At 38.6% G+C, this 27,263-nt stretch overlaps 1 protein-coding gene across 10 annotated transcripts in view; it reads left to right on the top strand.

The window, feature by feature from the left end:
* LOC127007274 (5'-nucleotidase-like) overlaps positions 1 to 19,578 on the top strand; it is a 73,716-nt gene extending 54,138 nt beyond the window's left edge. For 5 of the 10 annotated variants that reach the window (XM_050878045.1, XM_050878048.1, XM_050878041.1 and 2 more), the window contains exons 2-14: positions 385 to 664; positions 1,360 to 1,446; positions 2,582 to 2,730; positions 3,401 to 3,517; positions 4,065 to 4,187; positions 4,912 to 5,077; positions 5,599 to 5,862; positions 6,953 to 7,203; positions 7,792 to 7,919; positions 8,787 to 8,915; positions 10,190 to 10,307; positions 10,440 to 10,558; positions 11,993 to 12,014. In XM_050878045.1, coding sequence (XP_050734002.1) covers positions 433 to 664; positions 1,360 to 1,446; positions 2,582 to 2,730; positions 3,401 to 3,517; positions 4,065 to 4,187; positions 4,912 to 5,077; positions 5,599 to 5,862; positions 6,953 to 7,203; positions 7,792 to 7,919; positions 8,787 to 8,915; positions 10,190 to 10,307; positions 10,440 to 10,558; positions 11,993 to 11,999 — 1,890 coding nt within the window. In that variant the 5' untranslated portion in view covers positions 385 to 432 and the 3' untranslated portion in view covers positions 12,000 to 12,014. The other 5 variants (XM_050878039.1, XM_050878042.1, XM_050878043.1 and 2 more) reach the window with 5 other exon arrangements.
* The last annotated feature ends 7,685 nt before the right edge of the window (positions 19,579 to 27,263 follow it).

The following is a 27,263-nucleotide window of genomic DNA, read 5'->3' as shown; positions in this document are numbered from 1 at the left end:
ATCCCTTCATCAGTTATTAGTACATCGCGTATCTGCCTCCTTAAGATTATCACCCAATAACTTAATGGAGCAAGAAGTTTCTGGATTATCAGGTCACCCCAGCAGCCAACACTGAAAAGTCCTATCAGACGCATTCAAACCCATCCCTCCATCAGTTATTAGTACATCGCGTATCTGCCTCCTTAAGATTATCACCCAATAATTTAATAGCGCAAGAAGTTTCTGGATTATCAGGTCACGCCAACACCAGGAAAGAAAGGTCCTATCAGATGCATACAAACCCATCCCTCCTTCAGTTATTAGTATAGTGCATACGTCTCATTAATTAATATAAGTACCATCCACCCATTTCAAAAAGGTTAACACACCATCTTGTATTCACAGGGCACTCCATCAGCCCCCAAGAACTCCCCATCGGATCCAGCCACAATCATGGTGTCGGCGGAGTCCTCAGCTACCACCACTAATGGGGAGGCCACGGCTGTCCCAAATGGGTTCCGCGCCCCGTCCATCACGATCCTCCACTTCAACGATGTGTATAACGTGGAAGAGCAGCCCACCGAACCCAAGGCCGGGGCTGCGAGGTTCAAAACAGCCCTCAAGAGTCATGCCGAGAAGGACCCGCTCATCCTCTTCAGCGGGGACATCCTGGCGCCGTCCATTAGTAAGTGGCGGAAAGAAAAAGGAACCTCGGGGGACGAATGGAGCTCAGTTTCTTATTATTCCTCCTCCTCCCCCCCCCCCCCCTTTCTTTCTCTCCTGTTCCCACCCTTCCTCATTTCCTCCTCACCTCAAACACTTCCTCCTCCCTTCGTTCTCTCCTTTGTTTTTTATCACTTTTTCTTTCCTCTCCCTCTTCTTTAACACTTCCTCCTCCCTTCGTTCTCTCCTTTGATTTTTTTTTATTTCACTTTTTCTTTCCTCTCCTTCTTCTTTAACACTTCCTCCTCCCTTCGTTTTCTCCTTTGTTTTTTGTTATCACTTTTTCTACACAACCTACTCCTTAACAAAGAACACTGTACTACTGTACCAATATGGCAACAAGATATGTTCATAAAATCTGCAGTGTGTTGCCTCCAAATATTTACCTCCATACATCAATACAACTCTCAAATTAACTTTGATCAGTGTCTTTCAGCTCCTTCCTCAGTTACCTTAACTTCTTGTGAAGCAGTGTTTTGCTAGCCTTGGACTGTCTCCTGTGCTGTAAGAAAGAGGAAAATATGGGGTACAAGTTGTCACAACAGCATGTTGAAACAATAAAAATCATACAAACGAGAAACTGTACAGTGGATGACCACTTAATGAGCCTTACCTACACTTGAATGAGACGTCACAGGTTTTTTTTTTTCCTTACAGTGAGTTCGTTCACCAAAGGAGAGCAAATGGTGCCCGTCATGAACCAGTTTGGGATTCACTGTGCAGTGTTTGGCAATCATGACTTTGGTAAGTAAATGATTCATGTTTTTTTTGTAGGTTAATATACTTCAATGATATTTATGTCTGTCACAGATGTAGTGCATAGTAGTGCTCTGTGTTCTTGTGTTTGGTGGAAGAAGAGGTTGACTGTCATCACAGAATTGAATAACAAGGATGGATATATGGAGATTTATTCTTTATAAAGACATATGAAAGAAATGAAGTGGTCAATGAGTGAAGCGGGCTTAGTAGTCAAGTCGTGAGTGCCAATATGATAGATACCTTAAAAGAAAGGCTAAATAAATTCATGGATAAGGTACATCTATCTGTCACTTTGTATCTCCGATGCCCTGTTCCCTCACAGGAACTTCCCTCAAGGGGGCAGCCATGGCAAAAGTGTCTCCAACTTTTCCTGTTCCAGCACTCCCTCTCAGCCCACTCAATCCTTTGCCTACCAACTCTCTTTCTTCAATAATTGTCCACTTGTAATGGCCAGAATTGCAGATAAAGACTCCAAAGACCTTAAACCCTATCCTTAAGGGCTATCCTATGGGTCAACCCTAGAGTGTCTGCCGCTTACATTGGGGCCTGAGTTTGATTCCTGGGAGGATTGCTGGAAAAAAATTATTCCCAAGCAGTTATCACTTTCTCATATGTTTCAAGAAGGGGCAGATCCTCCCGTGGCACTATTGATCCATGACACCCTCTCCCTCAATCATTTTCAATACATTACCACGCTTAACCCATTCAACTATTCTACAATATACTTCCATTGTTGTTACACCAATACCAAGCCTCTCCTACATGTGTACTTTCATTACTTTCTACTTCCCATTCTGACACACCACACATACCTATTGTAAAGCTCCTTTCTGTTGCACATATTTGTGATTGCAGTACTACATTCCACATTTATGTCTCTGATGCATGACAGAGGATAATGATGTTACCTATACCCCTCCTCTTTACCCTCATGCTTACACTTCCTCACAAAACTTTCTTCAGTGCCCCTAGTGCCCCTATTATGTGTGTACCCTTCACTGCTCATCAATAATTGTTGAGGGGCATTTCAGTGATAGTTATGGTCAGTAAAGTGAGGCCACAAACAGAAACTATAGCTATTCTTATTAACTTTTTCAAACTCATTGCCTTGCCCTTTCAGACTTTGGACTGGAAAGACTCGTGGATGTGGCTGAGAGGACCACTTTTCCTTGGCTCATGAGCAACGTGGAAGACAACGAGACTGGCAAACCCTTGGCTGGCGGCATCCTCACACACACAGTCAACTGGCACGGCTGGAAGCTTGGGCTGGTGGGTCAGGACAGGCTGTTGTTGTCCCTTCCAGTGACTTTGCCAAACACAATGCTCAAACTATGGCAGCAGCTTTCCCACACTTGTTCCTTCAGGCTTCGATGCAGTGCACTTTTGACAGATTTTCACCCACAGCGAATAAAAAATTGTATCGGATAATTTTTTGTCAACATGTTAAACTTGATCAATACCCCACTGAAAATTAAATTATTTATTCCATGCTGTTATGATAAATAAGTTTGCTAAGGAACCAAGCTGTTTCCATCAAGCAAGTATTACTTTGACATACTTGCTGTAGTGAAATAAAGTAGCTAAGAAATGTGCCTAAAATGTAAAAGGGAAGAAAATGTACTTGAAATTTTCAGCTTACAGAATACCATAACTTTATTCCTCATGCAGATTCTCCCAGTTGCATCTTGAGTTGTTGAGCTTGTTTCCAGAAAGTGGTGACTTGAGGAAACATAATGCCATTGGGGTAGAATGGCACTTGACCAGCTATGTTATTCTTAGGATATGGTTGTCACTATGGGTATCAGATATCTAGAAAATAATTAATGAAAAGATATGGGAAGTGAATGGTTTGCAAAAAGTAGGCAAGATTGGGATTGAAGTGGAAATGAAAAATATCAGCTTCCATGAACTGCAGTTTTCATCCTTGATCATTCCTCAGATTGGCTTGGTGGAGCAGGAGTGGCTGGCAACGTTAGCAACCATAAATGCCGATGAAGTCACATTTACAGACTATGTGGACAGAGGCAGAGAACTTGCAACATCACTCAAGAATGAGGTAAGTTGAATCAGGTTCCTTGGGGTCTTCGGAAGTCAAGCTTGAAAGTTAGCATTTTATCTGTGATGGCCCGAGACATGGCTCCTCGTGAATTAGAGAACAGACATAGGTTGAATATACTCAAATGATGATTAAAAATAAGTAGTAGTGCATAGAAATGATAACTTGGACTATTGAAAGTAACAGTGGTAACCTAGAAATAATAGAAGTAGAGGCGAATGTAGTGAACCAGGTGGACCCAAGGGGCAGAAAATATTGGAAAGGTCCTTTGTCTTCCCTCTGGCTCTCTGTCTGCCCTGACTTATACAATTCCTGGATTGCTATGGGTGCTGTGACCTGCCCAAGTTCATTTCTTATTCTTGACGGTCATTAGAGAATATTCAATCTTTGTTTGTTCTCTATTCCATAACGCTCACTTCCCGTCTCTCCACGTTATACCCAACATTTTTCTCTCCATTCCCATTTATGCACAATTTTTTTTCTTTAGACAGCTTTTTGTAAAGATGTCACTTTTCATGTAAGTGCAGTATTCCGTGTATCTTTTCAGGGTTGTGACTACGTGATCGCTCTAACTCATATGCGAACACCCAATGACATTAGACTCGCCGAAAATGTGGAAGAAATTGACCTCATTTTAGGAGGTCATGACCATGTTTATGAGGAAGTAAAGGTAAGAAGATATTTCATCTCAGCCTCTCATCTATTTATGGAGAGATTTTTTGCCTTGGCCTTCCACATGAAACAAAGCAGGAGTCATATGTAATAAAGGGAAATAATATTTTAGACAAACCCAGTAAGCCACTATATTACAGTTATAGCTCACAGCACAATACCACATTACAACATTAATCCCTGGTAGGGCACAGACTTTCCTTCATTCATGTTTATCCTTGAGTAATTCCTGCAGCAAATCTCAAACAAGGAATACAGAAGGTTAAGTGCTCAGCTAGCACTCATAGGCTCTTGGCTCTTTGTAATTGCTTGTATTTTTACAGAATTAAGTCAAGTTCATATGTCCCATGTTCTATCAAATTTTATGATATGTTTACTCATATATGTGTATAATCTTTAATCTGGTAAGGCATTCCATTCATCAATTGTTTGGTTTGAAAAAAAAATCTTATATATATATATATATATATATATATATATATATATATATATATATATATATAGATATATATATATATATATATATATATATATATATATTCCCTTTTTGAGCAGGTTCTTACTGTTTCAACTTGGCTATCTTCTTGTAGGTGATATAGTCATTCAATAATTTCCTTTGCCACTCACATATCAAATAGCATAATTATGTCACCTCTTTAAGGCCTTAATTCCAGAGCTGAGAGCTGTGCAGTATTTGTTATGTATAATTGTTCTTTCTGCAGATAAATGGTAAGATCATCCTCAAAAGTGGGACTGACTTCAGGGAGTTTTCTGCACTGACCCTCACCCAAGAGGGTGAGGAGGTGAATGTGGACATCAAGAAGGTGGTGGTGGACTCCTCCTTTGAGCTGGATCCTGAACTGAAGGAAACTTTGACAGAGTTTGAGGGTGAGTCTTGAAAGGCTACTTACTGTACATACTGTACTTTAGTAATGTTTTAGTGCAGTCTTCATACCATTACATACATTTTTATAATTTTAATTCACATATCATAGAGGAAAGGGAGGGTGATGGCTAGTGCATGTGTTCAAGGGGCAGTTTCTTCTATAAGAGGCACGTGATTGTCTTTTCCACAGTCCCTCCTCTAAATACACAAAGAATGCAAGGATATAAGGAGACTACAGGAGGCCAGTCAGCTTATACATGGTGGCTCCTGTGAATCAGTTATTTTCCAAGTGCCTTGCCTGTTCATCTAACCTCTATTTGATACTCATCATATTTGTATTCGTCACACAATTCCTAAATTTTTTCACCAATCGACTACCTTCTTCATAAAGCACTCTTTGCCTGTCCTTCCTGAACTAGAATTTATCCACTTTGAAGCCACTGCAGTGGGTCCTAACATTGTTTTTAGTACAAGCATTTATCAACATCCCTTTTGTTAATGTCCTTGGTTTATTTGGATACAGATGTAGTAGGGAAGAAGATGGATGAAGTTCTAGGCAACTTCAGTGTCGAGCTAGATGGGAGATTTTCATCAATAAGAACCTCCGAGACCAACCTTGGCAACTTTATCTGTGATATCATAATGGCGGCTTGCAACGGTGATGTGGCGCTGCTCAACTCGGGAACACTGAGGTCTGACAGAATTCACCCCAGAGGAGACTTCAAGATGAGAGATCTCATGACCATCTTACCAATGCTGGACCCACTACTTGTCCTGGAAATCACAGGTAATCCATTAATCACAGATGTGGCAAGCAGGCATGATGTAATTGTGTTAACATCTGGCATGAATCCCTATTTGTCATATAATTGTCTAATCTTTAGTTTAAACTTTAGCCACATTCATTGCATGTCAAATTCTATTTTTTTACCTGTCACTTATCTCTCTTGGTGAGGCTCTAAGCCACCACCACTAAAACATAAGTAAGTGTGGCTTGTGTTTCCTTTCCATGTCATGTTATTGTTCATGACTGATAGTTCTTGATCTTTAAGATTTATCCTCCAGTGATATTACTGATTGGTGTCTTTTCTATTGTCTCCAACCAATTCATTATTCAAAGTTACAACTTCAGATACTCTCTCTTGAATAGGTTTAGGTTTTTCAAAAGTTTGACCTCTCTTGTAGGTTCTATCTCTTTAATCATTTATCTGTCTGGTCGTTATTGGTTGGTGTCATTTCTGTTTTCTTCACCCATCTCATTACTTACTCATAACTCCATATATAACACTTTTGTTAGCACCTTTAGGTTCATCAGATGTATAAGTTCTGTCATTCTTTTCATTTATGCTTCGCTTTTAGCATATCAAAGGCTTTAAAATCATTCCTTGAAATATTTCATCCATTTAACGCAAACCTTGTTTTGTCCACTCTCAATGAACTTGGAATCGGATGTGTAATATTACTGTACTTGGAACCCTCTGAGTATCTGAGTATCATATCAATAACATTTAGCTAAATTTTCCTTCACTTTAGTAAAATGAAAACTGACTACTTGACATAATCAAAGGCAAGACAGTTGCATCAGAATGAATATACCATATCTACTAGTGTAAAAGCCATTTGCATTTGAAAGTCAACCCCAAGAAGTTTTGATTTTCAACTTAGGAATGAGCAGCAGCAACATCAGCTTTACTACTGCTACTTACAGATTTCAATTATACTACTCCCTAAAATTAGTAAAAAAAAATACTTTTGCTTGCATGTATGGTAGCTGATTCTATGGTCAAACAACATAAAATTCTTCAGCAACTGGGAAATTGTGACATGAATAATTCACACATAAAATGGCAAGATTTAATTTGTGTTGCACCCAACAGGCGAGAAGCTGGTGCAAGCCCTGGAGAACGGAGTCTCCCAGTACCCCAAACTGGAGGGCCGCTTCCCACAGGTGGCTGGTGTGCAGTTTGTGTTTGATCCCAAAGCTGAACCAGGGTCACGGATAATTAGGGATTTAGTCAAGGTTGGGGACGAGTACCTTAACCCTGACATGAAATACCGCCTGGTGACCAAGGCCTACATGCATCAGGGTCGCGATGGCTACAACATGCTGATTGAATGCCCTGTCCTGGTAAAGCAAACCTTTGTCCTCTGCATCCACAATACTCACCAGTTTTTGTCTCAAGATACTGTTTTACTTTTTATTGCTAAAAACGAGACACTGAGGTACAATGCTAATTTTTGTCCTGCAAGTTTCCTTGGCATACAGTGACAGATGAACACTTTCTTGATAAAAGGCTTTATTTAACTCATAACTCCATACTCATCTGCAATATAAAATTAGAACTTTTAGGAATTTAGTTTTAATGATGTGATTGAAACATGCAGTTAACAGTGAAGTATATCTCTTGATTAGTAGTTTAGTAATCCTTAAACAAAATTAGTTAATACACCAATATAATAAACATACTAAACATTTATTCCAAAACAAAGTGATCTAGAATTTTAGCATCAATGTCATATTGACATGAACTCTGCACAAACAAATGGCATTTATTTAACAACAGATATTACAGTAACCTCCCTTTTTCTGTTTATCATTGCCTCGGAACTGTTACTTTAGAGAAATATAATTTGATTAAAAAGCATCATAGACAGTTCCATCTATGAAACTGAATTTGGTTATTGAAATTATTAAAGGATTTCATTTTCTCCACAGCAAGATGAAGAGCAATGTCCCATGATGTCCACGGCTGTCCAGAATCACTTCACTTCCATCCAGACTCTCCAAGGCAGAACACGCCGCAACTCAACACACAGACAGTCTCTTGTGCTGCTCTCCAGAAGGTAATATTGCTCAGAGTGGAATGTGTATAATCTGTTGAGTGAGTTAATCCTTAATTTTTTTTTTTTTTTTTTTTTTTTTTTTTTTTTTTTTAATAAGTTCAGTTGTTACTAGTAAATTATCATGAGGCTGATATTCTAAAATTAACCAGACAGGGATTTTAAGTGCAGAACAGAAGATCCTAGGAGAGTGGCATCATAGTTGACCCCCTTCATTTGATGTTAATTTTTTTTTACTCAGGTTTTACACGGGTAAACATACAGAAAGTGCGTACATAGAAAATAATTTTGGGCAGCTGTAAGAAGCAAAGAACCTGAATGATAAAAATGTTGAGCACTTAAGAATTATATCAAAATCCATCATAAACCAAGTAGTATTTCAGAGGTGATTTCGTGTTTAAAAATCCCCCCAGAACACACTGTATAAAAATAAGACTTTAACATAGTATTTGCATGAATATTCAGCCTCATAATATAAATCTATAAAATAATGTTTGCAAGTTTGACTTTAACATTTTATTGTACTAATGAAGTTTGTGCATGATGCAAATATTTTATGCTTTTTTGTTATTTTTTTACTTATTCATTTATTTATTTTTAGAACACTATGGTCGCTCACCAAAAGGAAACTTAACCCTTGAACCCTAACCCTTCCCTTTTCCTATCTTCAGAGTATCGTCAAACTCCTCTCTAACCTCTTTTTACATGAGAAAACTTTCATGGTTTATGTAATCTTTTCTATCATAACAAAAAAAAACTCAGCCAATCAGGAGAGTGGGGGGGCTTCGGGGTTAAGTTGGCTAGCAGTGACTCCATGTGAATTAGCTTCCATCCCAGCTGTGGCCTAACCTGCTCACCTCACACATACAGACACAGTCTCATACGTAACGATGATGAGATCCCTGCTGCAGCACGCACCAAAGGACACGCACGTCTCGGCCGCTCAGTATCCACAGATTCGGCACTCTCCACCGGTTCCTCAAGTTCCTTGTCCTCTGTGTGAGTAAGGAAGAACATCAAAGGTGCAGCTCACACATGGTGAAATCTCTTCTCTCTCATTTTGGTGGATGGCTAGAGTCTACCAAGAAGTAATAAGATCAATACACAAGTCGCAACTAGTGATGCATGCCTTCTGTCCTGTGTGTGGTTAAGGAAGAACAGCCAGGAAATTGCAGCTCACATATGAGAGAATTTCTCCTCCCATATCTTCCTTAAGAGTTATACTAATGAGAAAGAAAATTTCACTAAAAGGGAAACAGTGACCATTTGCTTTGAAATTTCAAGGTCAAAGGGGTATTACAGCTATTTCAAATCACAGTTGACTACCACCATCACTATTCCTGTATTTGTTCCCACTGTTTCCTTTGTAAACCTGCACATAATAAGAGAAAACAGTTCAAAACAACGTAGTCAAATTAACTGCAAAAAAGATTAAACAATAAGTTAAGCATCAAATCAATGTAGTTTCTACTTACCTCGACACTTATTCACGTGTCTTTGAATTTGTGCCTCAGTTCCATGTCCACTGCTTAGCTCTGCTATCAGCAAGTTACTCATAGCAGGGCTAAATGGCAGTTTAGGGCTGCATTGTGATTGGTTGGCACACATTGAGTAAGCGACTGTGATTCGCTAGTGAATCTGGTGACCATGGCATCACAAAGGCCTCAGTCACAGCTAATAGTTTTTGTAATAATATAATAGTAGTGAATGTCATAAATGTAATTTGGTGTAGCTAGAGTACCCCTTTATCTCGAAAAGGAGAGCGAGTCTTATAATATTGGTGACATCTGGTATTTTTCCCCTACCACAAAAGTGAAGGCCAATACAAACTATAATAGTTCATCAGCTCCAGTAATGAAGACCATTTTGACACCATTTTGTAAGTTTGAGTAGAGGCCACTTTACTTGTCAAGTGTTTCTGTCAGTACTAATATAACTGGGAGGTAATGTTAGTGTGAGTAGGTGATGGTTACCATCATTATAATACATTCATGTAACTATTGATGACAGCAAGGTAAGAAAATGTAAGGTAAATTAATATAATTATAATTCCTGTCCCACATGGATTCCTAATAATGGATATTTCTAATATTGTTGCCCAGCAGGGCTGCCTCTTAAACAAATGAGAGTTTGTCCCTCTAGTAAATGAAAAAAAGGTCTTGTTAACTGTTTAGCTTCCAAACATTGTTTTCAAATGCAAAATTCATTATTCTCATCAAGTGCTTCAATCATTCTAGTAAAAGCTTCAAACTTACAAGAGTGCATCTTTCCAGCACAAGCAAGAGATCTCGAGGCAGTTTATCCCGGCAAGAAAGCTTCCATGAGCTGGAGAACTTGGCGTGCAAACTAGCACCAAAAGTGGAGGGCAGGATAGTAGTGGCCACAGATGAGGTAGGTTGGGCCTTGGCTGTGTCTTAATATTACATTTAAGTGAACCATGCATGTTCATTGCTACCTGCATATCACTTGATACTGACAACTGTTTCCTCTTCTTAGCATATCATATACTACCCATGAAATTAGACACGCCGTGTTGCAGCAGGTTGCCAGAGCATGATAATGCACTCCGCAGACTCAGGGCCTGTGACTATCATTGAACAGTGCTTAACGGGACCACCAGTAGAGGCACAGGAGAGCACCAAGTGAGCCCCACATTGTATAACAGACTAGAGTGGTGATGCCTTTCTCATTCATAATAACATTTCATTAGGGGTTAGGCTGTGTGCATACATACCACTTTCTGCTTTACAGTATCACACCACTGATGAAATTACTTGTTGTCCCAACACTAAACAATGATGATATTGAGCTACTTTCTTGGTGGCCATTGTAAACATCTGGCAAAACTATACTAGCCTCACAGCAAAGCAATACCCATCTGACAACTCTCTGCCTTGGGGTGTCCCAACTCTGGAGTTACACTTTCTTGACGGTCAGCACGAGCATTTTGAGAAACTGGCACAGAGACGTTTGACACTGGTACTAGTACAGGTAGTCCTCATATTATGATGGGGTTCAGAACTGACAGGCTGATCATAAGTTGAATCAGTCATGTCAGAATTTTAACTAATATTAAAATAATGTTATTCAAATTTGTCACAGATAAAGCAGTGTTCCTATGCCTTCTGCCTTCTCCCCCTACCCTGCCTCTGTCCTCATGGGCTTCTTTCACCCAAGCCCTTCGTCCAGGTGACCCCTTAGCCATGCACCATTTTGCAGTGTTGAACAATAGAACGGTCAAGTTTTGTGAAGGCTGCCAAGTCATTGTGCAGGGGTTGTGTTGGCAGAGGGGGCAATGTTTGTAAACAAGGGACACGTATCACCTCTGCTTCATATTCATACCTTCTGTGAATGTTTCTTTCAACTATGATTGCGGTTTCCAGTAAACGGTCGTCTATAAGGACTGCTGCATGACTATTGCGAGGGAGCGGTTGTTGTGCAACGCCATATTGGTTGTGATCAGCTGATCGACTGTCCAGTTTGACTCACCACCCTCACCACCACCTACAGGGAGTTGTGGGACCTAACGAGTGAACCAAATGCAGGCGAGACTCGTAAACAGTGGAGATAACTGGGTAGACTCACTCCACTCTTGCTCGGCTCATGTGCTAGCTAACTGGCATCTGCTAGATCTAGCAGTATGCTTGTACAGCAGACTGAAGATGTATAAACTGCTAGAGTAGTGACTAGCCACTGCTCTAAGCACTGGTGAAAAAAAAAAAAAAAAAAAATCCTCATGGAGTACCGCTTAGTACCTTATAGAACCAGGGGCCTCAATTTTGAGGATAGCAGTCTCCTCCAGTACCTTCCTGCATACTAATGAACTTTCTGCTTGCTAGTTCAAAGCTCTGAAGTAGGAGACACTTGTGTTTGCCTGAAAATGTAGTGAGGTGTGCCTCTATTGGCTGGAGCCAAGCCATACCACATTCCTCATCATTACACACAAACACACATACATTTAAGTGTACCACAAAATTGAGCCAAAATCACTAATATTGCATTTATTCTAGAAATTTTCTAGAAAACAAATCTCAATTTAATTCTACTTAGTTATTTAAAACCTTCTCCCCTGGCAGGTACTAGAAGAGATGTCTATAAAGCGAGCCATGCACAGCGTGTCGGTCATTGAGGAGGAAGAAGGCAGGCCACAAACACCCTCGTCTCCCAAGAACAAACCGCCAGTCCTTAACTAGGAAGCTACTGCTGCACTTTTCTCTCCCTCATAGGTCTGACTGCTGTGTCCATAGCAAGTTCCAAGGACAATGTATATGTATGAACAGCTGCCTGTACTTGCAGCCACATAACTTTTCACTCAGTAATTGTCAGAAAGTTGGTGCTTTTTTCTTTTATCTTATACAAACAAAGGAGTATGCTGGCCTGGACAGTAAATGTATACGTATTCAAATACTGTGGCAAGTTATATTCTGAAAGATATACATTACTATTCAGTATTTTAGGTAAGTATTACAACATGCACAATTATGTTTACCTGAAAAATCTTAATTTATTGTTACTTTTGCTGTTACTGTACATGCAGTATTACACTGAACCCTCAATAATCCAGGTTTGAGGTTTTTTTTCTCTTTACAACTAGATTTATTTCTCCTAAAACTTGTATGAGTAAAGGAGACAGTGCAAGAGATAAAAAAAATAATGTCTATACCATGCTGCTCCTACTGAAACCTCAAATTTCATTCCAGTTCAAAAAAAAAAAATTCATATTCTTCTCTTGAAATCAGAACTTAATAATAATAAATGCTGCAATTGTAACTATTAAGCTGACCTGTGAAACTTCAGCTGTCCCTGAAGCACAAGCCTGATCTGCGATAATTTGTAACTAGTTTATGGAACTCCAAATGCTTTAAAATGTTGAGGAGATGGATTTCATACTTCTATGCAATGTTATTGTACAATTCTGCTTCCAAACCTTATATGAGATGGATATAATTAACCCGGTTGCAGCGGGGATCATGTTTCTTAATGGTCCCTCCAAGTGAGAAAAATTAGAAAAATCACCCCTCACACAAACCATTTCATAATATATATCAAAGCATTTGTGATCAGATTATTTATCATCTATTTTGGGGGGTTTATATCATGGCACAAATTTGGCTCGTCACTGCTACACGGTAAAGCCATAAATTTGGCCCATTGCTGCTACTGGGTTAAAAAAAGGTTATAATTTTGTGAGATTTATATCACCGAAAACCAAGTTAATAATATTGAAGGTTCAGTGTATTACTTTAAATTTGCACTTACCTTGAACTGCATTGACTTGGATACATGTTGGAGCAGTTGAGTTTCTGTAAGATGTGATTTTTATGTTAAATATGCATTTTTATGTTACATATGCAAAAATTAGCAACTCCTTAAGATTGTTCAATGTTGTACTTTTAGAATAAATAAATACCTAACCTCACAAAAAAAACTCTGCCAAAGTTAAATTCTATGCAGTTTTACCCATCCCATATGTAAGGGGAAAGTTTGTGGGCCAGTTTCACAATACAACACACTGACTAATATCAAAAGCACATACCTCTGTACGATTATTACTTTACTACAAAGCACCAATGACTACATTTTTTGTATAGCATAAAGTTTGTTATTTAAACTAATACTCAGCCAAACTTATCCATGATGGGCACCACTTACTGTTAAGCTTGTAGCTGAACCTTGCACTAAACCATCAGCCTTCTTTGCCTGTTGCATTTTCTTGCCACTAGAAGAGTTTTCCCTCCTGGCAACAGCATGGGCTGGATGTTATCAGTCACCACTGGTTGTGCCCTGTAATGCGGTGTTGGTAAAAGAATTTAAATTTTCTCAACAGAATTGTCCTAAGCTGTCTTTTGCTACAGCTTTGTCCACAGGGACAGTCCTACTATTAAGTGGTTAATAACCCTAGACAGAACCCATTATTCCTGAATATTTTAATCTTTGGCAGTACACCTACTTATGGTGTATGGATGGCAAGTGAGTGAAGTGACACCCCCCAGGTGTATGCTCCCTGTTAGTTAGTTAGTACACCTATTTTATAAGTAATTATTTATGACCAGTTACTTTCATATTTTACATTACTGTACATGCATCCTAGTATTTTCTTAAACTTAACATGTATTTGAGAACAAGTATTGCAAGTTGTTGTTGTGATGAAGTCCGTGGAAGATAATTGCCTAGTATTGAGTGGATGTAAAAAGGAATATATGCATATTTTTTCTATAAAAGGATTTTTAATGCACTACAGAAGACACTGAAAGACAAAGATCAATCTTTGTTACAGAGGCATCTTTATATTCCCCTCTTATGTAGGATAATGAGAGTACTGGACGAGATGAAAGTATTCACACTAATGACAACATAACTGTAAATATTAAAATTTATTCCACATACTATACTGAACGGAGTCTCTAGGACAAACCATAGGAATCATTTTTGTCATATATGCAATATTTATGCTTCTTAGTGGACAATTGAACATAGCAATAACTTTACCCTTGAAGTGCTGCTGTATGGCATTCTAGCCAACCCCATGAGACACATTCATGCAAAATCTTTACCAAGTGCTCTTTATTGACCTTATGAGACTAAATTGCTTCACTACCCTTAAGTAAGATATTATTTACTAATAGAATAAGAAGTTCTGCACTGTTCCCATCCTCTCCTAAGGGCCACTTCCACACACTGTAGGCGTCCAAACGAAACAACTCCCAAAGTGTTAGGTTCTCTAAAGAGCACCCAAGACTAAACATGTTTTGCATAGTATCCATTTTTGTTAGCTTCTCTATAAGCACCAAATACAATATAAGAAGCTCCTGTAATCTTTTGTGTTTAGTAGAAAACCAAACAAACTTGGAGAGTTGTTTGGTTTGAGCAATTACTAAACACTGATTTCACAGTCACTTCCTTTTGTCGTGGTCATCACCAATGAGCAGTGATCACCACCACCACCATGAAATCTGATTTCACAGTCGTCTTTAGCAGTGTTGGTTGACTGCATTGATACCAGAGAATGGAACCTTTAATAATACACCTCTAGAAGCTGGAGACTTCCACAACAGAGCTTACCTATGCAGTTTATTAGCAAATAACTCAAATTCTTGCTCTCATATGGTTATATTATGTCTTTAAATAAATTAAAAATTATTAAACAATATAACATGTTACAGAGCTTTAATGGTACTATGAATTTTTTTAAAGAATTTGGATGACGACATGAACTTGCTTCACCAGCCGACGTTGAGAGCTTCCATACCTGTTCCTATTATTTCACCTGTTATGCCTCCTTGGTCAAACTCTTGTAATACTCTAGATATGTATGCATAGGGCATACATACTGTGTAATCGGCCCTATTATATGTAAAGGATGTGAAAAATGAAATTAATGCTAAATGTGAAAATAAATGACTAATAAATGTGGTCTGCTAAATAAGTGTGACAAGTAAATGAAAAGGATAACTGCGATGAATAAATGTGGAGAGTTAGTCTCGCTGAAGAACACCGCTCAAATCTGCTAAATAACACCAAAAATATTTCCCGACTTCTGCACTTCGGAAAAATTACTTTATTCTGCAGACAAAGTAATACTTTCAGGGGTGTAGAAACTAAAAAATATTTGGGATACTACTTAGCAGTGTACTTCAGTGAAACAAACTCTACATTTATTCATCACATCTATTCCTTACAATTAATTATTACATTTATTCTTCATATTTATTATTATTTGCATTTATTTTTCCACATTTACCTCCAAGATTTATTGTTCACAGTCATCTTCTCAGCTGATGCAATGTTTGTATTTCCTGCTGCTTTGGCATGCCAACAGTACTGAATCCTTTCTCTTGTTCTCACTGTCACCTGATTGAGGATCTCGGAGACCACAAAAACAACTGTGAAATCAGATCAAGGTGTTGGTAATGCCATGTTGGTAAGCCCTTTGGTTAGGGAGAGTACCCAAGGACTGTGAAATTGGCTCCATGTCACTGGGAGTGGCCCTCAGTCTGACTGTGATAGTGAATGCCTTGCAAACTACAAATCCTGTCCTACTTTCCCACTCTGATAAATATTGTCATTTCCACGGCATGAGCCTTGGAGAGACGAGGCAGGATCAACAGCATCAGAACTCACCGAATCAAAAGAGTAAATGCAACAGATGGTTAAAGCAGTAGTGTTAACAGAATGGCAGAGCACAATCCATCCCCATCCATAGACGGGATCCAATGCCTTGCACTTCCCATCCAAAGATGGTTACTAGGCCTGTCAGCACAGTCTGATTTATCCCTTCCCACTTCTTAAACAGAAAACTGTGAGCCCTGGATGTCTGAAACTTCAGGTTCAGACACACTCCCAGCACTTGAAGGGTTAAAGAGAATATACAATTTCCCTTTTAATAGATTATTGAATGCAGTTTGACTATAGTGTGAATGAGCTTATTTTTTTACTTACTTTGAAAATATCCTGCCTAAATGTTAATTGTAATGTCTTATTTTAAAAGTGTCTTGCCTTGTATTTATTGTGATGTAATCACTTCTTACTACAGAAGTTTTGTCTTACTTCAGTTATAGTAACATTTTCCATAAATTAAGTATATGTACATGAAGATTATTCAGTCCTATAGGGCACGGTCACCATTTTAACTACTGCTAAGGTGTTATTACATGAGGTAATGCCCCTTTCGCCAACAACAAATTTGCTTGGACACAATGTCAAATGAAATTACATTAACAGAACAATGAAAATATTTGAAAACTTCAAAAACAGTTTGTCTTCTCTTTGTCACGCATGCTTGGTAAGGGGCTTAATATGTAACAAAACTAATAGTTGTTTACACACTATATATGCTGTTATATAATAATGTTTTTCTGCAAGATGGCGACCAATTAATTAAATATGTGGAAATGCAATACTGAGGAATGATTTATGCAATAAGATGTTAAAAGACATCTGCAACTGTTTTCAACCTCACTTCGAGAAGGGAATTTTGCTACTTGAAATATTAGTCTTATGGTTGCCAGTTGGAGTAGCATTGTTTCTTGTGATGGCCACTTTAGTGATGGTGTATAATGCTGTAGACAAATACTGTGAAATAGTAGACAATTTTTTAGGATATGGAATTTGAATGATGCAGGAACAGGTGCATGCTGCTACTAAAGACTAGCATTGTTCAACATGTAGCAATGTGTGCTGTAGGATGAGGTATGTACACGATATAAAAAGATGTATTTTTAGTTAGTTGAAAATATGTTGTCGATAAAATTATTAAAATGTTTAGAACTCTAGAATTAGTACAGACCTACCTACATATACTAGAGTTTTGTGATATACAGGTTGTGGGAATCTGCACAACCCTCATAAGCCCTAGTATGGATCAAATGTTCTGATTCATTAGTATCTGGATTACAGTATACTACATATATTTGGCACATCAATTATGGGGAACACCAAGTTGTTATATAATAAAATATACTGTTTACAGTAGTTCATATAATGGTTTTGTTTAAAAAAAAAATACGAGAGGTATCAAATAAAGATGTTGGATATAAAAATGTTCAGTAAGTTTGTGGTTCGATAAATCTGATTTTCTCAGTATTGTTGTATACCACACCACTGGGGTAGGCTACCATCTGGGAACATTAGATTTTTTTTTGGGTGGTCCTGTATACTACCACAATTTTCTATAAAATTTGGGACACATGAAATCAATAGAACATTCACAAGAAAGAAAAACAATTTATCAACTTAAAATTAAAATATAAAAACTTGTTCAGTGTACATACCCAGTGGTGAGAAACATACAGCTGGCAGCTCATCTGAAATCCTACATCAGCAGAACATTTACAGCAGAGGTTTACAATCTCAGCACTGAACAGGAAATATTGGTTTTGAGCAAATACACAAAGGGCATCTATATCCATTCTTTCAAGTCCTTTTGTTACAATGGGAGACCACCATGTTAATCCTATGAAAGAACCTTCCAACAACTAAATGCAGTTTGCCATGTCAAGTTGTGATAATCACCTGAATGTGCAGGTGTGAGGGGCAACAACTTCCCAGATAAATGTTTGAAAATTGGGAGTCCATCATGCTGTATACACTTTTGTAAAAGTAATTTTTCTTTTTAAAACTTTTGAGGCATAGTTCAGATGCTCTACTTTTACATGAAAACTGCTTTTCCAGGGGGTTGTTGTTATTATTATTATTATTATTATTATTATTATTATTATTATTACTACTACTACTACTATTGTTTTTACATTTATTATTATTATTATTATTATCAGTAATATTACTACTACTACTACTACTACTACTACTTTTTATTGGGTTAAATGAATTTCTCAAGCATGCTATAGCCTTGGAAGGTCAAACTTTGCATGACTAACTTTTACACAAGTATTACAGTAAATCCAGGCACCCAAAACCTATAGTATAATACCTGCCATTTTCCTTTGATTGCTTCTGTCTTAGTCTGTAATCCTAATGAAATGCATAACAGAACAATATACTAGCAAAAAATTAGCATTACATATTGTTAGTGCAAAAAAAAAAAAAAATGTCCTCCTCAGTAAGTAAAGTCACAGAAATCTTTAGCTGACAATGTGATTAGACCCCACCATGAAAGATGTCTATGATGAGGATAAAATGCCAGCTCAGACACCTTCAAACTGGTTGGAAAAGTCTAACCTAACATGTTAGATAGCTCATGTATGTGAAACCTAGACATGAAAGGCCAAACAGTGTTAAAGTTGAAATTTTAAACATATCTACAAAATTTGAAATCATATTTCCTGCTTCATCGTGGCCACCATCTAGTGACACTAATGTAGTTCTCAGGATGTCATTATTCCCTTGTTCTTTATTAGAAGTTTTTAGTTTTGTTATGTACGTTCCTTTGGCAGTTACGACAACTATTAAATTGAATACTAAAATAATTCTGATTTTAATATAATTTTGGGTCTAATTTCCCTCACGATGTTAGACAAAGCAGCAGACCACCCATTTTAAATTTTAACATGGCAGTGACAGAACCTACAGAAAACCGCTGCCACAAGTTTTCAATTGTTTCTCAGGGCAGTCCTTTCACACCACACTGACACTTCCATTGAAAGCAAGAATGGAAACGATGATATATGGCTACTTGTATTGACACTTTGAAAGTTAAATTTTGTGACAGCTTGGCTGACTGATTTCTAGGCATTAAAGTTAATTTTTAATTAGTAGAACCTTTTGAACGTAAGTTTTGCTTCTTCTATTACCATATTTGTCCATTGTCACTGTACTTCAACGAGTACAAGTATAAATATCGTCTGTTGCTGTTGTTGCATGATTGTTGATTCTGAAAGGTTTAAATAATAGTAATGGAAGAAATAAGCTGAATAGTAATAAGAATCCTCCAATATTAAGATGAATCCAGTATTTATTACTTTAGTAATTTATTTGTACAGATAAAGATTATTTATCCATTAAGGAGGTCTGGCATGGCATACAGCATTGGTGATATGAGGTGCTCAGGGGAGATAAAAAATGTGAAGGTGTTATTAGAGGATATGGTGGTGTTAGTTGGCACAATTTTTATCAGAATCTATTAAAAACAATGTTATTTTGATTATTCATAGGAAATCAGAAATTGTAATGTTTTGAATATTTCAAAATAAACTAGATTAATAATGCTGTTGTGTTTACCCATTTCATGACATACTCTGCATACTCATGTAAAAGAAAAAATGTTGAACGATTTCTTAAAGCCAAATTTGGGAGGTCGACCATTACCTGCACAGATACTACTTTACTAGGGCTTACTTCAACAACTACTACTACTGATGCTACTACTACTACAACTAATAATAATAATAATAATAATAATATCAGACCTAACAGATGATAAATAATATCAGAGCTAATAATAATATCTGCCCGAGTGCGCCTGAGGGGATAGTCGCTTCCTCGCCATGCACAGCGATAGGGTTAATAGTTCTTTACATTTGGTTGTTGTAAAAGAAAGGATCAGAGGTAATTGAAATTTTAGAAGTAGTTGGATATAAGGTGCAAAGAAGAGAAAAAAAAAGGGAGGCATGGTGGACAGATGAGAAGGAAGTAGCTGCTGGGGATGAAAACTGTCTACCTTTTACTGTCATTTCACTTACTTATTTTATCTACTTTCATGTTTATATAAATTTCCCTGATATTTAATACTAAACTTATTAGCTCGTTTGAGACACCATTAAAAATTTTCCTTCACGTAGCAGCATATTAGGTGTCCAGAGCTCTCACTGAAACCTGCTCCTTTCATAACCTTGCCAACATTGCTGGTCCCACCATCTACTGCAAACTTTCTCTCCTACAGCTTATAAAAACCCTAGCCACCAGTGCTCTTAAACTTTCTAATATTTTGCAGCCAATATTTAGATGTATATATATAAAGAGTCTTCAGCTCTTACTACATAAAAGATTCTCAATACTAGTGTGAAACTTATAATTTAATACTAAAGATCAATAAAGTATGAACAGTTTATTTACATCGGCTGTAACATAAGTGAGTGTTGCATCAACCTCACCAAAATAGTACCAGCTGACAGCTGGTGCAAGACCCTTAAAAGTAACATCTTTGACTTCATATTTACTAACAATTCCTTGTTTAATTGACATGAAATAGATGTAATGATTCAAGATCTCAAGTAGAGAATATTAGGATTACAGCCTTTGTTACAGCAATGGAGGAGTGGGATTCCTGAGTGGTAGATCCCCAGGGCCCATGTCCTATTTTTCTTAAATTCATATTCTATCATACCAGCAAAACATGAGGGTTTATACTTTTTCCCTGCATTGTAATGAGCTTGGTCACAACATGATTGAAGGAGTTTTATTAGTAGCCCTGTGGCTTCATGTGGCAGTATTATTTTTCTCTACTATGTTGCAATGAAATTATGATCCACTTCACCAAATGTCACCAATAATGCACACAGTAGAGCAACAGCCTTTGGGATATGATATGACATTCTCCTTGTATATTTCTGCCAACAGAGGGAAAAAGTACATCATCTATATAGTTTATCACCAACACATTACATCAAATTGAAAATGACTAAAAAATTAATGATATAGCTTCCCACTTCATGGTGTCACAATAAAAGGGTTAGAAGTATGGAAATCAAAGAGTGGCCATTGGGTTGACATTGTTCTTGAGACTTGTTAGCCATTGGCTTGTAGAAAATTTCAAGTGTGCAGGTCTGAACACTATTTTATCCTGACTGTCTGACACTAACTTTTACAGAATTATTTTGGTGTGCAACTTTTAAATGTACATAGTACATATTTAACTTATCTTATCATTAGAGACACGAAGCACTACCACGGTCGCGTTGGTGACTGGGAGGCCCATGTTAATATCCATGTGTTCTTTTCTGATTTCTGCATGGACATCTGCTTGTGGCGGGGTTTAGTCTTGCACTCTACATAGAGGCGCCCTCGCGCCATAACAAAGTAACAGTCTTTACAACGCCTCCTGAGTCGACCCTTCTGCTTCATCCCACAGACTTGAACCAGAGATGGGATGGTTGGCTGATAAGAAACAATGCCTTAGTAATCTGCATGAAACACAGGTTAAAATCATGTTGATTTCAATAATATTTAGTTGTCATGGTAATATCATATTTTTTTATAATGTTAAGGAAAAACATTTACTCTGAGTAACACCAATCACAAATTATGTCTTTCAGGTTGTGGTAGGCAAATACTCTTTCAGCTACTCATTACTTCCCCCCTTCAGATACTTTTAGCTATTTAAGTTCTATATATAGTTGCAGTGTCTTACACTCCAACATGTTCAGTGATATATTTATATACTGGCTATAAATCTCATTTTGTCTTGTAAAACTCAGTGTACTCCTAGTTTTTTCCCACTGCTAATGATGAACTTGCTGAGACAATGAGCAGATGTCAAGCACCCCACAACAAAACTTCCATTAATCAGAACTTTCACTTTAGTGCATGATACCAATGATTTCTGCTACTCTTTCATTAATGCTGAAAAGTTAGTCTAGGTTCCCTACTAGATTTTTGTTCAATAAGAATCCAACTCCACATCCCTTCCTATCAAAAAGACCTCTGTAGCCCAAAATATGTCAGTCAGGCAATGCTAGGATACCTCACCTGTCCTCCTATACTCACCGAGGGCTATGGTGTCCCACCTAATATCTTTCAGTTCTAGCAAGACAACCAAGCTGTTCTTACTTGCTAAAGTCCTAAAACTGTTTGCTGCCAGTGAAAAGTGGCCTGACTGTGCCTAGATATTGTTAGCACCCCTCTGTTTTGGAGCAGGTCTGGCTGTGGCTGTGGTCACTTGCTCAATCACTGCTGGGTGCTGTGCTTTAAAGGTGTATAATTATTGTCATTGTTGGAAAGGTTTGGCCATAAACACCAGGATGGCTATTTCACTTCTGGTGAGTTTTTCTCATCTTTGGTACCAAAGGGTAGGGAAGCTTTAACATGCAACTTACATCATGTACACTTGAGGCACAAAGTTGAGCACTCAGATATAAGACACCAACCCGTCGCCATCTCGTCCCCGAGTTAATACCGTCTCACCTTTCCACAACCTTATGATTCTTATTTTTATCGTAAAGGTGTAAATAAGTACAACGCACACTGTAGCACAAATATACATTGTTCACGGCCTACAAGCAACCACTGGGAATACAGCCAGACGATCTCCTCCAAGACGCATCACCCAACTCACCTGCCCCGAGCTAAGTACATTTGAATTGATTTCCCGTGTGAGATCCAAACGATTAAAGCAGCATTGGATTCCATATGAGTAGTATGGATCCATAGATTTCAGAAATTAATATATGGTATGGCTCTACGCCGGTCCATCACATCTGGATCATGTAAGTACAGGTAACTCTCGATTTATGCGAGTTTGGTTTACGCGTTTTTGAAATAACGCGGGGTCCAAAATCCAAATAAATGTTTAATTTACACGTTTTTTTCACTTATACACTACTCAACAATAGGGGTGCGCAGGTACCGGTACCAGTACTGGTACTAATGGTACCAGCTATACTGATACCGGTACCAGACTGTTCGGCACCGGTACCAGTACTAGCCAGTCGCTCATGCTGTCCCTCATTTCTTCCTCACACGAGTGAGGCTGAGATTGAGTGCCTGAGTGGATATCTCAGTGATATGGATATTCTCTCTCTCTCTCTCTCTCTCTCTCTCTCTCCACTGAATTAATATTTATTTTTCGATAGAAACCTACCTCTTGTTTGATTTACGTTGTTTTTGATTTACGCGACCTCTTCAAGGACACAATACTCGCGTAAATCGAGAGTTACCTGTATTGCTATTTGGTGGTAGTTGGGGTAAGAGAGTGTTTATCCAACTTTGAAGTGTCATCATTGTGTATCCTTCTAATTCATAATTCATTCTGTGAAACTCCATTTAATTATTCACAGTAGCCCTGCAGCTGCATCTGTCTCTATAGCTGAACTCTTCACTCAAACTTTCTCTAAAAATTTAACTTTGGACAATTCAGGACATTCCTCCAACTCATCCCCCTTCTGACTCCACTATGCCTGTTATTGAAATTCTTAAGGAGTCAAAAAATGGCCTATTTCAAAATGTGCAGTAATCTATATTCAAAATCTATCTAGAATCATCGCCAAGATGCTTATTTCCCGCGAGAAACAATCCTGCCACGTTTAAAGTCTGTTTAAAGGACCCGCAGTGTAACCCAGAACACAACAGACAGGGGCCAACCACCAGGCACCACCAAGAGATCCTACCGACACTATTATATGAGCCAAATCATTAACCCTTTCCATCCATGATGCAGACGTTGGCGTCACAGTATGGAAAGGGTCAAGAAGAAATGGAAGAGGATTAATCCTCTTCTATACCTCTCAATCCTCCTCTAAATTCCTCTTAATCCTCTTCCATTTCCACTTAAGAGGTTTAGAAGAGGATTAAGAGGAAATGGAAGAGGATTAAGAGGTTTGGAATAGGACTAACCCTTTCCATACGGTGACGCCGTCGGACGCTGACGTCGGCGTCGCCGAAGTGAAGGGGTTAAAAAAAAAATAATAAAATAAAATAATTTATATATGCATCCTCAGTACCAAGATTTTCTATCTAACAAACTATGAAATGTTGACTATATATAATAGAAGACACGAGACTTTATATGCATGAATACATATCTGGTAACTATAGTTAATCGACAATTATCACAAAATGGAGATGAAGATATCTACACTAATGTACCCACCTGCAGTAAAGTGTGCCGAGCTGCAAGCGTTACAAGTGACTGTCTCACGGTATGGCTGGCTGGGCCTGCTGAGGCCAGGGGTGGCCTAAGGACATGGCTGATCTGCCCCACTAACAGCCCAATTCTACTTGCAGGGGATGGTGATGCTCGATGTAACAATGATAAGAAATTCATCATCTGTAGTAATTCAGCCCAATACCTGAAACAAATTAAATATATACAGATAAAGGTAACTGTGGAGATTGACTCCGCAACTCCAAAATACGATATTACACCTCCATATTATAGTTAATGGACGAAATATATGTCCCTCAACCATAATATGAATGTGCAAGTATTTAAAAGTAAAAAATTGGCTTAACCCCCTTCCCCTTACAATCTCGGGGGACCCGTGGGAAATCGGGTTTTTTGGGTTGGGGAGAATATTTAAACTATTCCAACCAAACTTTACATAACCTAACCTCTAACGGGGAGGCTTCGCCCCCCTCCTAACCAAGGGGGACACAGCCCCCCTGGATCCCCCCCACGTGTATGATGCGCCGGAAAAACTAGAGAATTACAATAGAATGTGAGACCTTGGAAAGGTTATTATTCTTAAGGAGTCAAGGGGGCAATATTGGAGGAGCGTAGTGAATCTGAGTAATTACCCTACAATGACTCAGGACACAGTGATGCACCATGTCACAGCCTGTCCCTGACCGCTGAACACCAACGAAGGAATAACTCACCTCGGCCTTCCAGCAGCAGCCGCCTGTGTCTCCTCTGCCTCGTCCTCGGTGTGTTGACAAACCGGTGGATCGAGAAATATCTCCTCGCAGAAATAAGTCGCTCTGCTATCCACTACGCATGCTCAATGGGGAATAGACACAGGAAAACATATAAATTTGCCTGGTTTAGCTCTAGTTTGTCCATTTGTGATCATTGTGATGGTTGATATTGCCCGCAAGAAAACAACAGACCAGACCAACCAAACAAGAACTTAGTAAACATCAACGTGGGGTAATTCCTTCTAAACTCTGCCTTATTCGATCGTTGTAATGCATTCTCATGATTAAAAATGTTTCTCTGATGCTTGGGCCATGTATTGGAGCCGGAGCAGGACAATTAAACAATAGCGGTGAGTGAAATATTGAATAAGTAAGAAAGTTTTGGACCTCACTCTGCGACGTATTTTGCGGCCGCGAGCTGATTACGTGGTCAGCCTCACCAACGGCCACCTGAAAAATTGTACCTTACACCTTATAAAAAAAACATTACACTATTTTTTTTTCTTTTTTAATCGTGAAGCATCGACAAACGGTATTCTCTCTCTCTCTCTCTCTCTCTCTCTCTCTCTCTCTCTCTCTCTCTCTCTCTCTCTCTCTCTCTCTCTCTCTCTCTCTCTCTCTCTCTCTCTCTCTCTCTCTCTCTCTCTCTCTCTCATCGGTAGTGGCGTCCTTCGGGGCTCGGTTCTTGGCCCAGTGCTCTTCATTATTTACATCAATGATGTGGATGTTGGACTTAATAATCGCATTAGTAAATTTGCAGACGACACAAAGATTGGTAACTCGGTTCTCACTGACGAAGACAGGCAAAGCCTCAAAGAGGATTTGCACAAAATTTCAGCTTGGTCGGATAGATGGGATATGCCCTTTAACGTAGACAAGTGCCAGGTCCTTCAAGATGGAACAAGAAATAAAATGTTTGATTACGAAATGGGTGGCGTTAAACTCACAAGCGTTCAATGCGTTAAGGAAATCGCGTCAAACCTCAAATTCTCACATCAATGCATCGATGCAGCAAATAAAGCGAACAGAATGTTGGGCTTCATTAAAAGAAACTTTTTATTCAAGAATAAAGATGTAATACTTCCGCTCTACAATAATTTAGTCAGACCCCACTTGGAATATGCGGTACAGTTTTGGTCTCCCCACCATGCAAAGGACATTGCTAAATTAGAAGGTGTTCAGCGTCGGGCAACAAAAATGATCCCTTCCTTGCGCAACAAATCTTATGAAGAAAGGCTTTCCACCCTCAACATGTTCTCTCTTGAGAAACGTCGCCTCCGAGGAAAACTGATCGAATGCTTTATAATACTTAATGGTTTCACGAACGTAGACAAAACAAAATTGTTTATGATCGATGACACTTTGCGAACGAGAAACAATGGCATAAAACTCAAATGTAGACAAGTAAATTCAGACTGCACCAAATTTTTCTTCACCAACGTTGTAGTGGGAGAATGGAATAAGCTCCCACCTTCAGTGTTCCACTGTAACGCGATTGACTCCTTTAAAAACAAGCTCGACCGTCATTTCCTTCAACTTAATATTAACTAGAGTAGAAATGCAACGTTTTGGAGCCTTCTGTTGAATCACTTAGGTTTAAGGACAGACCACCTAGTCTGGACCATGGGGTCTGTGTGTTCTGATTTTCTATCGATGTAAAAATCTCTCTCTCTCTCTCTCTCTCTCTCTCTCTCTCTCTCTCTCTCTCTCTCTCTCTCTCTCTCTCTCTCTCTCTCTCTCTCTCTCTCTCTCTCTCTTTGGAAAATACAAATGAAACTATCTGAATAAAATAATGTTTGTGTCGAATCATTCCTCACAGTATATTTATTTAAATAAGCACTATTAGGGTCATTTTGAGGCCTATATAGAAAACATTGGGGGTTACAGCCCCCTCTAGCCCCCCAAAAAATACGGCCCTGTTATCATGCCATGCCTCCATCACACTACGGTAAATGCTCGTTAGAGGTCACTGATTAAAGGTTTCACAGACGTTGACTGAAGTTTCCTGACGTATTTTGATGTATTTTGAAGAATATTATAATCATACCCCTCACAAATAGCTAGCTTCTCCCCCCTCTAACGAAATAATACCCACACATCCTCTATATTTGCAAACATTCACCCATGCATCATCCCTCCCTTCCCCCTTCACCAGTTCATTGCTCTCCACCACATGAATCCATACAAGCTAAGCAAATCATGAGAATATCCAATCAAGCACATACCAGAATAGCCTCACGGTGCCCTAACGCCCACTCTGGTAAGTCTGGAGGCGGCTGAATGACAGACTAACTAACCAAGTGACTCCCCGCCCGCCTC

This window comes from Eriocheir sinensis, chromosome 35, assembly GCF_024679095.1.
Source record: "Eriocheir sinensis breed Jianghai 21 chromosome 35, ASM2467909v1, whole genome shotgun sequence".
In the NCBI taxonomy this organism is placed as follows: domain Eukaryota; kingdom Metazoa; phylum Arthropoda; class Malacostraca; order Decapoda; family Varunidae; genus Eriocheir; species Eriocheir sinensis.
The sequence above is the reverse complement of the archived record's forward strand: the minus strand, read 5'-3'. Positions and strand labels throughout refer to the sequence as shown.